The 16,974-nt window shown below is 41.8% G+C and overlaps 1 protein-coding gene across 4 annotated transcripts; it reads right to left on the bottom strand.

Annotated features, from left to right (window-relative positions):
• On the bottom strand, nt 1-16,088 carry LOC138620442 (neurocalcin-delta B). 4 transcript variants are annotated; one of them, XM_069697662.1, is made up of 4 exons: nt 15,872-16,088; nt 3,639-4,072; nt 2,271-2,376; nt 1-2,076 (listed from the first exon to the last, which is right to left on the bottom strand). In XM_069697662.1, exons 2-4 carry the CDS (start codon nt 4,014-4,016, stop codon nt 1,982-1,984), a joined length of 579 nt encoding a protein of 192 aa, XP_069553763.1. In that variant the 5' UTR covers nt 4,017-4,072; nt 15,872-16,088; the 3' UTR covers nt 1-1,981. The 4 variants fall into 4 exon arrangements, with proteins under 4 accessions (XP_069553763.1, XP_069553771.1, XP_069553780.1 ...); XM_069697670.1 differs by having other exon boundaries at nt 3,639-4,069; XM_069697679.1 differs by lacking the exon at nt 15,872-16,088 and adding an exon at nt 11,662-11,732.
• Between the last annotated feature and the right edge of the window lie 886 nt (nt 16,089-16,974).

Raw genomic sequence — 16,974 nt, 5'->3', positions numbered from 1 at the left:
TTGTTTTTTTAAATTTTGTTCGACAGGTCACAACTGTACAGTATAAATGAATACAATACTGTGTTCTTTCTTTCTTTTATGTAATTCATCTATATTTGGCACTTGACCACAAGATGCTAGTGAAATGAAATGCGGGACTGAAATACCTGAATGCCTCGTTGAAATGTGAAAAAGCTCAGAGAATTAATCGCAGCTTCTTTAAGTTTTTTTTCCTTACATTTATTGACATGTGAAAACTGCTAAAAAAAAAAAAAAGCTTATGTAGTTTTGGATCAGTAGGGACAGGCAGGTGTAGATCAACCCAAATGGGGGCAGTAACGAACTATCTAAAAATCCTGCAAAAACACTGAGGTCTAGTGGATGCTTCCGTTACTCGCAATCGATGCCAGTGCATCGATCTGTCACTTTACTGTGTTTCATGGTCATAAAAATATCTGTAATTGTCACTGCTAATTTCAAATTGACTTACAATGGCAGCTGCAGTTGATATTGGTTGCAGATGAAAGAAAAAGTGCACATTCAGGAGACATGACGTTACATTTGCAGAAAAATGTGAGATTATTGTTGCACTTTCATTTTGGAGGCCGTTTAAAAATCCATGCACAGTCTAGGAACAAACTAATTGACTGCAAACATTTACCATCTTGCAACAAAATGTAAAGTCAGTGGGGTAAATTGGGATCAAACTGAGATCGGCAGCTATTCTCTCAAAAAGCGACATAAACTTAACGTAGAAAATTATATTCAAAGCAGAATTCATAGCATTATGTGGTCCTCTCCTTTTTTAACATCTCTAACATAAATACGAGTAAATATACTGTACAACTTTCTTTCATATTCGTCAAGAAAAATAAAAATAAAACGTTTTCGTTCACATTCCAATAATTTATGTCAAATTTTTTAAAGTGAAACTCTTCGATTGCAGCAAATTACCATGAAGTAAAGGAGTGAAAGAATATATAAGAACATACTATATATTCATAGAACATCTACCTTTTTCCTTATACACTTGTTGAACCATCGTTGAAGAAATAGAATCACAGCTCGGTTTATATGCACACATCAAGTTCATGTATACGTGTGTAAAATTAGTGTGTGTATTTTTTGGGAAATGTGTGTATATTTGTGTGTAGACTTGGCATAAAAACTCACTTTCAAAAAAACCAGATGGTCGTAATCTGTAGTCAAATATTCCCCTTCATTAAGAAATTTGAGTTTTGTTTTGATGTAACGTTGCTCCAAAATATACAAAAAAAAAAACCAAAAAAATACATCTTTCATACCTTCTAATTTTTTTTTTTTTTAATGGTTAAAAACTACAATTCCCAGAACTTCTGTCTATATAACTATACTGTACGCTGAGAACATTTGTAGTCCCAGACTCACACCTCATTTCTTCCAGTGTTAACGTTGGAGTTAGATTTAGTCGAGATCTGTCCGTCGTCGTGCAACAACCCGAGTCAGTCACACAGAACAAAACAAGCATGATTCCTCATTAAATCAGGAACAATGCTTTCAAACATAACAAATAGAAGGAATAAAAACAACGAAGCGAACTTGGATTCGGCTCAACGACGTACCACATGAATGAGCTGGATTATCTTCGCTGGCCGTCCTCTTAGACAGCGGTAGCACAGCTTTGATTCCGTGTTTAACAAGTCTTTGATGGGATTTCAGTCCATTGAGTTATGTTTGTACCATGTATGCGACCTGTGTTTGCCTGATAGCCGTTGAGCAGGCATAGAGGCGCATGAAGAGTTTGTGCATCTGAAAGATTATGTATGCATTGGGCTTTACGATTTGTAGTATGTACAGTTACATATTGTGTGTGCGTGTGTGTGTGTGTGTGTGTGTGTGCGTGCGTGTTCATGTACCTCAATAGCTCGAGGTACCACGCGTCAAACAACCTCAGGTGGGTCAGATGGGGACGTTCTGATAATGGATTGAATGTATCAAACTGCAGTGAGAAAAGTCCAGATTTCTACTGCCCAGCACTGCTGGGGTCACACTGGAGCAGTCGGACGATGGAGGGATCGCTCCTCGCTCCTTCAACAAACTCCTCCAGGGACAGTTTACCTGAGCGAAAAGGAGATAAGAGTCGATATGAAGCTCGCGTATCATGTGGCGGGAAGGGCAGAGGGCAGAGAGCTGCAGGAGGAGGGCTGCGCGTTCAAATTATGGTGGAGTTGGTTTTTTTGGGGGGGGCGTTTCCAGAAAACTGCCCACCCCGGGTTTAAGAAAGAAAGGAAGACACAATGAGGAAGTCTTACCATCTCGATTTGTGTCCATCTGCCTGAAGATCTTATCTGTGCGTTTCTCGGGTGTGGACTCGTCCTCGGGCATCTTCATCACAGAGGACACCATCTTGTAAATGGCCTGAAGACAGGGGCAGCAGAGAGACGGAGATCAGAAGTCTTAATGTGGACACTTATCAGAAATAGGAAATTAAAGCTCTTATGTGCCTGACTGCATCTGGAAAATAAGCGGTTTTGTAGAGATAAGTCAAGAGTAGAGTAACTCTTTATAAGAGTGGGTGTTATGTATTACAGACTTTGGATATCTCTGTGAAACAGTTTCGCTGAGTCACATCTGACACTGATGATAATGACGACCATAGAAAGCGTACAGTCCGATCACAGCCAGAAGCACAACTGCAAAGTGCAGGAAAAAAACCATCTATGCGACTCAATCAACTTATCTCTGCTGGGAGGAAGCGAGATAAAGGATTCCTTTCATTTATTTTTGGCTCCGCTGCCCGATTTCAGTGTAGAGAAACAAACAGGAAGTATTCATGTCAAAAGGAAGTAGTTCAGTTTTTTTTGTTTTTTTTAAATAGAAGATGAATCCAAAAAAGATTTGAGGCTTTTCTATGTTTAATATCAGTGTTTACTGGATGTTTTTAAAATGTTAGTAAGAAATTTAAATAAGAACTTTATGACATATAGCTGACTAAATATTGTATTGATTCATGTAAAAATTGATTAATCAACACTAATAATAATCATTAAATGTGGCTTTGTATTGGATTATTGGTTAGTTATCAATATGTCGGAGCATCTCTACACACACTTGGAGAATGTGATTACACAATCATCGACGCTCTGCTCAATTTAGCACCATGAGGTGTGATGTAACAACATGTGGATGTGATTGATGGGTGGTGTGTGTGTGTGACAGAAGTCTGAAGCATTCGTCCAATAGGGAGATGGGGGGCGCGTCTCCTCCCGGAGCTGCACAGCTGCTGGATGCAGGGCTGAGTCAATATGAGGATCAGAGGAGGACCGCTCCCTTCTAGAAATACACCGCGTCTTATTTAGAGAAGTCGGAGGAACTGCTGGTTTCTAAAATTACACAGCGGCTGGTTTTCCTGCTGTGGGCAGTCAAATGCTGCAGAAGCAGATGGACATATGATGTAGCAGCTGGGACGGATGGCTGAGCAAAAACGTTGCTCCACCGCAGGAGCAGTTTTAGGACGCAGAACATGGTGATACCACGACGGCGTGTAACTTCCACTGAGGGACGGAGGGCTATATAAAGCTAGTGAAGCAGGAAGTCAGACTGGTTCAGAAACAGAGGATGGAGGGAACTAGACAGGGAAGGGAGCGAGACGAAAGCGAAGATCACCACAGCCGACCTACCGTGACAATCTCCAGCATCTCTGCCTTGCTAATGTATCCATTCCCATCCAGGTCGTACATACTGAACGCCCACTTCAGCTTCTGGTCCAGCCGACCGCGCGAGGTGACGCTCAGGGCGATGATGAACTCCCTGAAGTCTATAGTATCGTCTCCGTTGGCGTCGAACGTGCGGAAGACGTGTTCGGCGAACTTGGAGGCGTCGCCATACGGGAAGAAGTTGGCGTAGATCTTCTTGAACTCCTCCATGGAGAGCGCGCCGCTGGGGCAGTCCCGCAAGAAGCCCTTGTACCACTCTGTGATCTCGTGCTCGGTGAAGTCCGTGTTGTCCATCAGGTCTTGCATGACGTCGGGACGGAGCTTGCTGTTCTGTTTACCCATGGTCGCTGCTTCTGTTGAGGCTGTGCTTGATGTGAGGGCAGTGGCGCTTTAGACTGCTGACAGTGGAGAAAGGAGGACACAAAGAGAGGGACAGAAAAAGGTCGTTAGGAGGACCGATGCAGCAATAAAAAAAAAAAAAAGAACAGTCTTGATGCCCTTTCACACATTAAAAGCACTTAGGCTGCAGTTGTAGGAATGCCGAATAGGTGAGTGAGCAATTGCCGTTTGCGCCGTGTTTTGATCACCAGCTCCATCTGGTTCTGGAGCTACTAAATGCTTCAACGTGTTCACCACCTAATTGGTCGTTTCTGCTGTTTGGTGCAAGGTCGTGTACAGCGCGTTTATCGGAGTTTATCCTGAGAGTGCGCTGCTTCCAAAGATGAGGTTGACGTGAGCGAGGAGGGTTTTGGGATGTAAGAGTACCTGGACATTATGTGGACTTGAGCTGCTTATATCACAAGGAGCTCTTACTAAACGTTGGCAGATTGTGTGACCAGCAGCTGAAAATATAAAACTCCTACGTGCAGAGGTGCTTGGAAGTTTGAGAACCCTTCAGAAGTTTCCACAGTTCTGCATCAACATCACCTAAAACATCATCGGATTATCACACAAGTCCTAAAAGTAGTGAAAGAAAACCCAATTAAATAAATGAGATAAAAAAAAAAATGATCATGGACATTTAATTATGAAGAAAAATCATCCAATTTTACATACACATTATATGTGTAGTGGCAAAAGTAGGTGAACCTTTAATTTCAGTATCTGGTGAGACCTCCTTGTGCAACTGCAACTAAATGTCCTTCCGCAATATTCTGTTGGATTGAAATTCAGTTCACAGACAAGACGTCCCGACATTTATCTTCAGAATTAAAGGGTCTAATTCAGAGTTCCTGGTTCCATCACTGATCAGATTATGATACCCCCCAACCACCATGTTTCACAGATGGATTAAGGTTCTTGTGCTGGAGCGTAGTGTTTTCTTTTCCCCATAAAGTTCAATTTTGGGCTCGTCTGTCCACAAAACATCTTTCCAATAGCCTCCTTTGTTCACTTGACCTTTGGTGAACTGCAGACGAGCAGAGGTTTTACTATAGGAGAGCCATGACTTTCTCCTTATAGCCCTGCCATGCACAACATTGTTTTTCATTGTGGACTCATTACATTTACATTCGCCGACATAAGGGACGCCTTTAGTTTTTATTACTACAGCTGTAGGTCTTTGAGCGATCTCTTTTGGTCGGACACTCCTGGGGAGGATAACCACGGTCTTGAATTTCCTCCATTTGTACAACAATCTGACTGTGGATTGGTGGAGTTCAAACTCTTTAAAAAGATGGTTTTGTAACCTTTTCTAGCCTCATGAGCATCAACAACTCTTTTTCAGAGATCCTCAGAAATCTCAGCTTTTCATACCATGAATCACTTCCATAAATGTGTTTTGAAGCTCGGACATCGATGAGATTCCTCTTCTTTAAAGAAAATCCAACAAGGTGCCCACTAACACCTGATCATCATCCCTTTGACTAAAACACGCGACTTCAACTTACCTGCTAATCCTGGAGGTTCACGTACTTTGACCGCTCAACGATGGCAAGTTCACAAAATTCCAAGCACCACTGCGATTCAATACAAACAGTGGGATGTGTTTTGTTTCTTTTTCTTTTAAATTATCCATTTAATGAATCATATTTAATCTCCTGTCACCGATTATGTTCATATTTGCTTTCATTTCACCCACTTTCCTGTTTTTTTTTTTTTTTTTACTGGATAATTTAGTTGATGTTTTAAGGTGTTTGCGTACAAGTTCACTTATCTTGCATGGTTTTTATCTTTTTCTTTCAGTTTCATGACTAAAAGCAAGTGAACGTCATCACGGCAGCGATAACGATATAAAAAGACAAACACGGAGATAAGCTCAGCATGCGGTCTTGTGCACACATGTTCAGTCTGCCGTGCACCCGCAGCACGAGACCACCAAATGTTTTCAATGCAGACGCTCAACCACACCTGTTGATAACGCGGGTGTGCCGATATGCATGTGCATGCATCTCTGCAGATGCATTTTCCACTTCCTGCAGGAACTCTGAGGCTCGTTCGTCAACATCCTCCGTTTTTCATGGTCGAGACGGTTCGTTGACCGTGTTTAAATTGTATCGACGCATTTGATGGCGTTTTACAATCTCGCGTGTAAACTGGGGTTGTTGCAGAGAGAAAAAAAAAAAAAAAAAGAGAAAAAAGCATGCAACCCAACACTCCTCCACGGCGAATAACTCGCTGCAGAAAAGAGAACGAGGAGTTTCAAGAGTGAACGGAGGCCGCAGTTCATCGTCCAACCCTGCTGCTAATGTGCTCAGCACATCCTCCCCTGTCTGGTTGCTGGCTGCTGCTGCTGCTGAACTCTTCAAGCTAAAGACAAGAGGGAAGCTGTGGAGAGCTTAGCAGAGGATAATGACAGATAAAATCAGCAATGTCAGGAAAGGCCAAAGCAAATCACACCACAGGTAACTTTGTTCCAGGAAGGGAAATAAAGCTCTATCTCCTCTGTGTTTACAGCCGGTGTTTTGGGCATTTGAACTTTGTTTAAGCACTCCAAATGTAAAATATGAAAAGGATTAGTTCATAAACTATAAAGAAAAATATGTTAATACAAGAACTAACTACATTTAGCCTGAGCTCATGTGTAAAGCATTACAGGATCATTGTGCAGACCACGTGAAGCTCACGCAGGTACGGTCTTAAATTGATATAACTGTGTAAACGATCAGTTAAATCAACCCATTTGATTTGTGTGACGTCCTCTCTTTTAGCTGATCCATTAATTGATCAAGGCTGAGTGAGAAAGAGATGCCACCATGTTTACTTGCAGGCAAAGTGTGTTGCCTCAAAAGGGAATAAGGTTGTGTAACTCCCTCCTCCCCTCCTCTCCCCCACAACCCCCCCCCCCCAAAAAAAAAAAAAATTAATGTGACTTATTAAAACTGCTTCTCCAGTAATTCTCAAAAGGAAGCATTTCAATAAAAAAAAACAAAAAAAACATGAAAGCAATTCACAAGCAGCGGGAAGCAGAAGCTTATCGGGTTCGTTTAGCAGTTTTGATATTTTGAGTAAACTCGTTACAGTTTGAATTAAACAGTCTGCGTTTTCATTAATCCTGGAAAACGACATTTTTAAGAACCGCGTCTTTGTGTCCATTCGCGTCACTCTCGCACATGTCCCATAAGCAGCCCGCTATAATCCTTTAATTAACTCACAGTAAACAATGAGCTCTAACAATGTGGCAGCCACCTCCAATGTGCTCTCTGCCGTTACCCGTAATTCACCTCACCGCTGCAGCGGCGGGAACAGGAGATGATCACTTGTTTACAGACTCATCACTCCTGGAACAAAAACCCATCAGCAGCAATACAGCGGGGGCCCCCAGGTGAACCGGTGACGTACAGACTGGAGGTGTGTCTGTCTATAAATTAGACCGAAGCAAACAGTCTGGACCGGAGAGGGATAACTCGGGACAGGCAGGGAGGCTATTAAAAGAGGCTGAGGCCTGACGGTGTCCGTTCATTAACCCTGTAAAGACGCGTACTAATCTGATTCCGGGAAGGCTGTGCGTAAATTTACCACAGAAACATTAGACTTCTCCGCAACAGCGCGATGCTTTGCAGTTGCACCTGTTGACTTTTACACCTTCGCGATTCCTGCGTTGAGCTTCATGACCTCAAGTATCCCTTTTCACAGCAGATATTTGACTTGTTGCAATAAGAAACGCGCCCGTGTTAGAAATGATATTGATCATGTTGCCCTGTTGAGGCACCCTTGTTAATGTTATAATTTATACCCGTGCTTTTCCTTCTATGACATGGGGTACCTGTGGTCACCACGTTCACGACAGCAGTCCATATGAACACGCCCCTAGTCTTATTCACAACCTCCAACTTTTCTAAAAGCTCAGAGCTCATGAGATGCAATGTGTTTGTTGATGTTTTCAGGAATGACAGAGGATAGTTCTTTTTTGTCGTTGGGTGGTAAATGAATATATCATAATGTCAATCATGAAAGGTTTTTCTTCGTAACATTCGGAAAATTTTGAAGCCACGTCTTTTCCTGCCTTACATTACCCTCCTGCTTGCTTGCTAAATTGTTAGCCCGTGCAGCTTCTTGATGCTGTCCTTAATGCCGTTGCCAAGCAACTTGAACACCGAGCCTCCTGTACTGACAACTTCCCATCTAGTGCACCCTGAGCAGAGGTCTAATCATCTTTAATAATCCTGCTCACCTGTGCAGCCGTGAGGGGCCACTAAACAACTTTAGAAATGGATCATTCCCTGTGACCACATTAGCCATTACTGCATTCATTCAGACATTAACTCTTCACGTTTTCAGTTCAGGCATTGGTGATCCTGAACGCACAGAAAACCGCTATTTTCACAAATGAATTTCTTGTTCAGTCAGGTTTACCAAAACAGAAGCGGTTATGCAGCGGGACATGACGAACAGCAATCTGACACCTGCTTACTTGAGAAGTAAAACTTGTCCTTTCCTGTATTTCCTTTGCAACACCACGAAAAGACAGCAGTCGGCTGCAGGTGGGAGAAAGATAATACAGCCATTACTGTATTTATTATATGTGCTACATCACGATATAAATCAGTCATTAATTGTGAATAAACGTTTTTGAAGCCACTTTTCTCCTACTCCACCTCATGTTTAGTAGCACTACTTTATAATTGCAAACGGATCTAAAGAAATGTTTTTAATTATTTGGTTTGCCAAAAATCCTGTGCTTTGACTGCTCTTGTGCAAAATGTCTCATATTTCTCCACGTGGGTACCATCATGCAAGGGTAAAAAATAACCTCAGACAAAACGGTGAAATGAATGTAATTCAATTAGGTGTCTCCTGCCATCACAACAGGCCCCCTTTTCTCTTGGCTGAAGGGCAATGTTAAGTGCATGTTAAAAGAAGAAGGAATGATGGGATGAGAGCTCAGAGCTCCACCGAACATCCCTAAGAACTCAACTATTTCTGGAGGTCACCGACTACAATTAACCGTTAAGGCTCTTACCTGCTGCTGCTGGCAGACCCGTGATGGCGCAGTTACATAACTTGGGGCTTTGTCGAAGCGCACCGGTCACGTGGTGGAGCCGAGTTCTCCCCGAACCATCTCGTAAGGTCGGGAGAGGCGAGTAAACGCTAGTTTAACCTTTTGAGAGACGAGCAGGCCTGAGATGGAGCCGCTGACCTCAGCCTGTGCTGCTATCCTGCTGGGCTTTCAGACATGTTTAACTAAGACAAAAGTAACAAATAGTCACATTTAAAAAAAAAAAAAAAAAAAAAACGATACAATAAATGATTGTTGAGTACTTTTTCTTTGAAAATGCACCAAAACGTTGACTCAATCCATTCAGGAAATCACAATAATGAATGCAATTTCAACTAATATCACCGCAATATTTGAAGGAGCTGCAATTTTTCCAAAACTTGCATGATTTCACTGCATTCAAATTTTACAACAGAAGTTCTGCTAAAAGCATTACTGCACAAAGTAAACCTTTCCGGAAACTGCTTCATCAACAAAAGTAACTCCTCATCGATGAAGCAGTTTCAGCGAGGCTCTTCAACTTCTTCATCAAGTCAACTTCCATCAAATGTGAATCACCTTTGACTGAACTTAAAGGGGGTGGGGGGTAAGCATTCGGAGCCACGTATTGATTGAACATTTTTGTATTGGTACCAATACAATACCCCAGTTTCACTTCTGACAAATCAAAAAAATGTGGGGGTATATAAACGTGTTTTGGCAACATGAAGAATTCTGGTTAATTAACATATACGGGTCCAGTAGCTGATTTAAATTGCGTTTCAAGTAATAAATGAAGTCAATCCGTTAATTTCTCTATAAACAACCATTTAATTATCCATTAATTACTGAAGTTTTAATAAGAAAAAGGAACAAATTCTGTTTCCAGGTGCAAAAATGGGAATAATCACTCATTTTCTTAATTTTTGTAATTAAATTTGGACTTGATGCCAACTCTCAGCAGTTAAGACTATTGAGGTTCAATAGTCCGCCTAAACAATCACTGAAAACTATGAGGTTATTTTGTTTTTATTTTGAATCAACATTATAAAGTGCTACTTTACTGCGACCGACCACAAACAAACAAGCAACCTCAACTATGTTTTTGAGCTGTGCTCCAGCCGAGCTCTTCCGAGTTGGTGGCCTTCCACACGCCATTCATCCCAGAACATCTTGTTGCCCACTCTTACGCGACAGCCACAACTCTCCATTTATATCCTGCATGTAAATCTTAACCCAAGAGTCCCACAGATAATCCAGGACCAGGGGGGCGCTGAGGGAGGCCGACGGCGAGCCCGAGCGACCGAAAGAGACCCGATCATAGACAGCGAGTTAATGAAGGATGCATTCATGATGAGATATGACGCATCTGTGATCAGCCTGCAGAGCCGAAGGACGCCATTCTCCAGCTGACAGGGAAGCAATTATTAGACCTGCGAGATCTGCAATCTGATATTCAGCCACAGATTTAAATTATACTTCATTCTAGCTGCGATTAGAAAATTTAAATAACTTTTCCCACCTCAGATTAGACAAGCTCAGCCGTGGACGCGTGTGAAAGACCCGAGGCTGCGGTTCATTTCAAAGTGTGATTTTTATTTTCAGCACAAAGACACATAATTTAAAGAACTGCATCATCACAACTACTCTCGTTTCTTTCTGCCAATCAATTGAGGAATTTATCAATAAGTTTGTTTTGCCTCGTATGTGTTTGCAGGAGTTCAGCGTTGATTAGTCAAGCCACAGTATTTATTGATCTTTATTTGTTTTTGTGTATAGAGTCTCTGTGTGCGTATTTATTCTTTTAATGCCGTTATTTTTTTCTAAAATAATTATTTTGTATCTATCTTATTTAGTTTATTTCATACGTATTTGTAAATTTGTTCATACCGTCTACATGCTGCCGTGACGACCAAATTTCCCCACTGTGGGATTAATAAAGTCTAATCTAATCACGTGCGTTTGATGCGACATCATTGTCTCAAACTTTTATCTCTCCTGCCTGGTGGAGTGTCCTTAAATGTGTTGTTAATGTACAATAATGTGGTTGTACGCCGCTTACGCCCGTAACGTCATCACTTTAGAGCGCAAATTACCAAATATTTTAGTGAAGGTAGATGTGTTTCACACTCAACGGATGTCGCAACCATGACGTGTAGGAAGGAATTTACTGAAGCTTGAAAAAACACACAAAATGAAATGTCTGATTTCTGCAGCAGACGTGCCAAAAGGATGCAGTAGCTCATATTTGGGAAATGGGAGGGAAACATCGTATGATTTTCAAGCAGCTGGCAGGCTTGGTATGCGTTTTGTTTTACGTCCTTCAAAAACCCATTTCATCCTCCCTGCGAGTTTATTTTGATGCAGATGACCTGACTGACATTGGTCGCCTGAAAATGAACCACGGCAGCAAACAGCAGATGCATTAAAAGCCTCGTTTACAAGCACAGCCTCTAAAATTTCAGTCAAAACATCCGACATCAGAGGTCCTACAGTGCGGTTAAATACAAAAAAAAAAAAACAGGAACTACTGCATATTAAAGACCTTCAACTAATGACCACTTACTTTACCTCACTTAAGAGTGCATCTTCTGCTGCATGCGAGCAAAGAGCGCATCAAAGTCCCGTTGGGGCGGTTTCAACTCAAACCAACAGAAACTTAGTTCCAGGCAGCTGAGTGCATAAATCTCACAGTAAATGAGGTTAGAAAAAAAAACTTTTAAAAAAACCCTCATAAAACCAGAAGTGAACGGCTTGTTGATCTGTCGCTTTGCCACGTCGGCTCAGATTTTACGAAATCCAAAACTGATGACCAGCATCTGTCTCGGATCATCTAAAAATGTCTTCTGACTCCCACCCGCTTGCGATCACATGTCTAAATCAGCAGGACATGTCACACCACCATCGAACGCTGCTGCATAACTTTGGCAACGCGCACGCTCACATTACAACTACTTTGACAGCGTGTGTTCAACGTAGCGTGCTTCGGTGGCCCCTCAAGTGTCTGACTGCAACCCTATCTACTGTGTTATTTAGTGTAATGTCAGAGCTGGAGCCCTCCAGGTCCAACCGGTACCAGAATCTGAGGAGGTAGACGTCTGCGGCAGCAGGTCTCCCACCGCTTCGGTCAGTGAATCAAAGGCGAGCGCGTCAGCAAATTTGAGTAAAAAGGGTTTCAAAAGTGAGATAAGAGTAAATATTATACAGTGTAACCTGAACTGACTTGGTGTTTCAATTACATGCAAATAAATGAAAGGCCACTTTCATGCACAGTCCTATTTCTTTGGTTGGTTGCAAGACAGCCGAGTGAACAGACTCGAGACTGAAACATGGTCCCTTTTGGTGATTAATTAGCAATTATTTTGGTAACTGACAAATTCAAATGATACTAAATTTGGATGGTTAGTAGTCATTTAATCATTTAAAAAAAAAAAATCTAATTTAAAAAGAACATCAAATAATAGTCAAATCGTTCCCCATAAAACCAGAATCGTTTTTTTTTTCCTAAAATGCCCATCCCTAATACTAAACCTATGTGATTTGAAGACACCACTATTTTGCAGCGCTGTCTCTGCGGCTAAATGCTGAAGATGATCAGCAGATTGGTCTCCTATGAAAAACATCATTTGTTGCAGCCTAAATCCAGTTTTTGGCAAACATGACAGTTTCACATCAAACTAAGGTCAAAGGTCAAATACAAACACAAACAGCTCTAAAAAAAAAAAAAATAGCTGCGTCTTCTTACACCGCCTAATGTTTAAATGAATGAGACTTTGGTTAATATCTGTACGTGTCATTTCAAATGGACAACAGTGAAAAATGAACACGACTCAAAACACTCGTACAACGAACAGGATTTTGTGTTTCTTGACATTAAAGTGGTATTTTGTTCGTTTTCCAGCAGTCTTAAAACACCATTTACATGAATTACAGCCTTCTGACGCACTTTGCCTGATACCGTTTTAAACCAGCTCTCCTCTTCTCTCAAATGTTACAAAAACTCCTATCAATCCTGCAACTGAGAAAACCGCAAGAGCAACTCCATCATAATGCAGCACACATGAGCTCCCATTGTGAGCCGGAGAGCAACGTGCGTCAAGGCGCTGCACAAAACCACAATCATGACACTGAAGCCATTATGAGGGAGAGAATAAGAACAAGATAATAAAAAAAAAAAAAAAGTGTCACTGACTGACAACGACTGCAAGATGGCAGGCGGAGCTGCAGCAGACAGACGACTGGACAGGCACTTGCAGCAAATTGTCCCTGATGCACGAGGAGAGTGCTGTTTGTTTTCACTGAATATCTAAATGTGCCTCTCTGAAACGGTCTGTTGTCAAGACAAAAGCTACAGAAATGGAAATGCCAATCTGTCTGATGAATAAACAACTCCCATCCCTCTCTGCCTGAGATACATCACAGCATGGGAGAAATGAGGCTTTCTATCCGACACATAATCTGTGTGCCGGATAATATTCTGCCTCTTTCCTTATCTCGCCGTCTAAAGCTCTCTCCCGCTCTTCCCTCCCTCGGTTTAATGCTCTCCTCATCCTTGCTTTTACCCAATCACTCTCCCCATCCGCGCTCTCTAAAGAGGTCTAATTCAATTCCAGAGCGCGCCGACTGCAGCCTGGACGAGCCCAACTACAGGCGACGCCGCCAGTGTGGCCGGTCTGGCCCGAAACGAACCCACAAGACACCCACGCCGACAAAAATAGAACATCTGTTCAAATTTAGCAGACATTCGTGAAGAGTTCAGCATCTTGAAATGTTTGGAGAGATGCTTTTCACACCAAGGGGGTTATTATCTGGACTCCACCCTCGTGTCAACACCTCCGCAGGTCTTTCCATTTTCTCGTTATGTTGCGTTGGCTGCTCGAGTTGTTGAATTATTAAAATCAAATCCAAAGCTTGGCAGCCTCGACGAGTCTCTGTTATTTTTCTGCCCTCTCTGTGTGACTGAAGCGCTTTTCTCTCGTTTCCTAAAATGTTTCATCTGGATAAGTGAACTTCAGGTTCTCTCGTCAGTGTAACATTAGTCTGTTTTTGTGTCCGTTACCGTTTCTTTTTAACACCCCGACCTCTCCGATCACCTCGTGAACATTTCACTGGAACCGCCAGAGGAAATTCAGCCATGATCGTTACCTCTTTACATCCCACATCAAACCAAAATCCATTCAATTACCACGAAGCCACCAGCCAGAAAAAAAAAAAAATCACATTTGCAGAGGGCCGAGAGAAGACTCTTAACTCTACAGGCCACTTCGCGAGGCAAGAAGGTCGTCTTCAGGCTTGTTTAATCCTCAGTCCAACTTTTGCTCCTTTTTTTGTCTGGTGGAAACAAACAGGCTCCAGTCAAGTATTTTCATATATACTGTTGAACAGAGTCAAGTCTCACATGAGACGCTGGACAAACAAATGTTTGACATCTTTAGCTGCAACCTTCATTCAATTAACAGATTACTGTATCGAGAGAAAATTAATCACCAACTATTTTGATAATCGACTAGCATGAAAAAAGTCTCCGATTCCAGCTTCCTAAATGTGAATACCTTCTGACTCCTTTTGTCCTCTATGATGAATTAAATATCTTTTGGTTGTGGGCTGTTAGCCGGGACAAAACAAGACATTGTAGGCTGCAGTTTGGCCATTGGGAAACACGTTTTTCATGATTTTCTGACGTTTTAAAGACAAAACAGCTGATCAATTACAGAGTTCTCTGGTTTCTGGAGGGCTTAGGTACAATGTGGTATCAGTGGGAGACAATACGCAGTTATTTGAGTAGAAACCGTGCATTTCCACATAACTTTGGACTATTGTCATTACAATGTTCATTTAAAAATGCGCCGTCTGTCTTGAAGACAATAATAATTACCAAACACTGTAAAGCTTATTGTGAAACTATTGTGGCTTAGGTGCAGCACTTAAGTATTATAACGGCGGGGAAACCCCTGAAATAATCAAGAAAATAATTGCTCATGAAAATAGTGGTTATTTGCAGGCTTAAATTTTATATATAGATTAATTATAGATCAAACAATTTTGTTTTAAACTACTTAATATACTATTTTAACTTCTTATAACATTGCCTTCACCTAAATGTTTTGTTTCTGACTTTTTGAGGCTCTTGTAAAGACGTCATGGCACTAAAGATGGCAAAACTCATCAAAGTAAACAAAATAAAATAAAAAATAAAATACAACTCTTTGATACAACACGCTGACTAGACGTCACAAACATTTCCACTCAGCTGCTGAGGGGAAGCAGCAGCAGACCAATAAAGCCCCTTCATCCTCCTCCTCCTCCTCCTCCTCCTGCTTTAATCAACAGACTGACTGATGTGTTTGCTGAAAGCAGATACCCTGCCTCACTCAGCCCTCTGTGGCGTAGCAGGACTTTTTTTTTTTTTTTTCTCCTCACTTCCTGTTCTCACTCATGCTTCATCGAAGTGAGGAGACAACGAGCACCTCTCCGGATCCTCTGAGGGCTCGTGTAGGACAAAGAAGCGGCAGCTTCATCCGATTAAGAAATGTAGGTAAAGCTTTATCCGCTGCAGGCATCGTCTAACGCTGCAAAGTTGATTAGAAGAAAATGCGTGAAAAGCTGCGGTTCGTGTAATTTAATCCAGCCCGAATAAGAGCGCTGGAAACAAGTGTAAAAGCTGCAAAGACACTTCTTTCAAACTCATCTCACCTGAACTGAAGAGAAAATTAAAAGTATCAGGAAGTGGGCAAACTGTGGAGGGAGGGAGGGAGGGGACGCGCAACGAGCGACAACTTACCTCGCTTTCAAGTCGCTGTCGGAGGGCTTGTTAAAAGTGCCCTTAGTAGTCCATTGGCTGTCTTGTCACAGGCGAGGACGGTAAAAGTTTCAGGGGAGTTCGGTAAGCAGGGAGCAACACCACGACAGGAGCTGAAGTTTCCCGGCTGCTCTCGGTCCAAACTCCACCAGGCTTTTTTCCCGAGACGCTGCACAGTCTCTGCTTAGCCCTGCGGTCTCTAGCCGTGACGTCAAGGCTTGTGCGTCACGTGAGGCGGCCGCGGCCAATGGGGGAGCCGCGTTGTCCTGGCAACAGGAGCCCCGGCACCTGAGTGGCGATTAGTATGTAAAAAATGTACACAGAAGTTGTTGGTCGTCTTCAATTTATCTCAACACAGTCATAATGTGAACGCAATTAGTGGTATTAAACAGTGGCAGTGCAGTAAATACTTTATGATATTCTGTAGACGTCTCAGGAACACGAGAAGTTGATTAAACACTGAAGTGTTTTCTGACATTTTGGTCCCAACTATAAACACTTAAAACACACTAATTAGTGCCTGCATTTGACTGTATTTGCTGTATTCCCCTCTCTTCATTGCTTTATTTTATCTGGATAATAATTTAAATTACAGAAAAATATAATGCATTAGAGGTTGTGACATTTTATAATGGGGAAAAAAAACCAACATTTAAAGCGTTATCATTTAAAAAACTAAAATGGATTATTTGCAGCTGTTTGCGCAACAACAGAGCTGCACAAACAACACAGCAGCGATTGTGTTCTCAGCTTATACCTGCTCAAATTCTTGTTTAAACATTTTCTTTCTCTAAACACGGTTTTGCATATATTCTGTGTTTTACCAGCCTCTGTTTTTTTTTCGATCTAATGAGGACAATTTGCAACCCTGTGGAGGGATTCACATGAAAAGATAAACGGCTTCAACACTTCATTTTAAATGATTTGCATTAAACGAAAATGTTTTCCTTGCTTTGCATCTGCAGTGTCTCCAGTTTTGTTGGAGCAACATAATAAGCTTATTTATTTCTGCGCATTGCATGATGATAATGAGAAAGATTAAGATGATGACCACCATGCATTTGCCGTGGCCCAGTACAGGTGTT

The sequence above is a fragment of the Brachyistius frenatus genome, unplaced genomic scaffold (assembly GCF_029030835.1).
Source record: "Brachyistius frenatus isolate BFR_SWC_R1_liver_20210118 unplaced genomic scaffold, ASM2903083v1 Contig_2, whole genome shotgun sequence".
NCBI lineage: Eukaryota > Metazoa > Chordata > Actinopteri > Embiotocidae > Brachyistius > Brachyistius frenatus.
Note: the sequence above shows the minus strand (reverse complement) of the source record. Positions and strands in the feature narration are given on the sequence as shown.

What these genes read in the sequence shown, in the direction of transcription:
- LOC138620442 (XM_069697662.1), bottom strand. Translation starts at nt 4,016, where the DNA reads ATGGGTAAACAGAACAGCAAGCTCCGTCCCGACGTCATGCAAGACCTG. An exon ending in AGATGCTGGAGATTGTCACG is followed by an intron (nt 2,377 to 3,638) that starts GTAGGTCGGCTG and finishes CCCTGTCTTCAG; the next exon opens with GCCATTTACAAGATGGTGTC. An exon ending in GATGGACACAAATCGAGATG is followed by an intron (nt 2,077 to 2,270) that starts GTAAGACTTCCT and finishes CTTTTCGCTCAG; the next exon opens with GTAAACTGTCCCTGGAGGAG.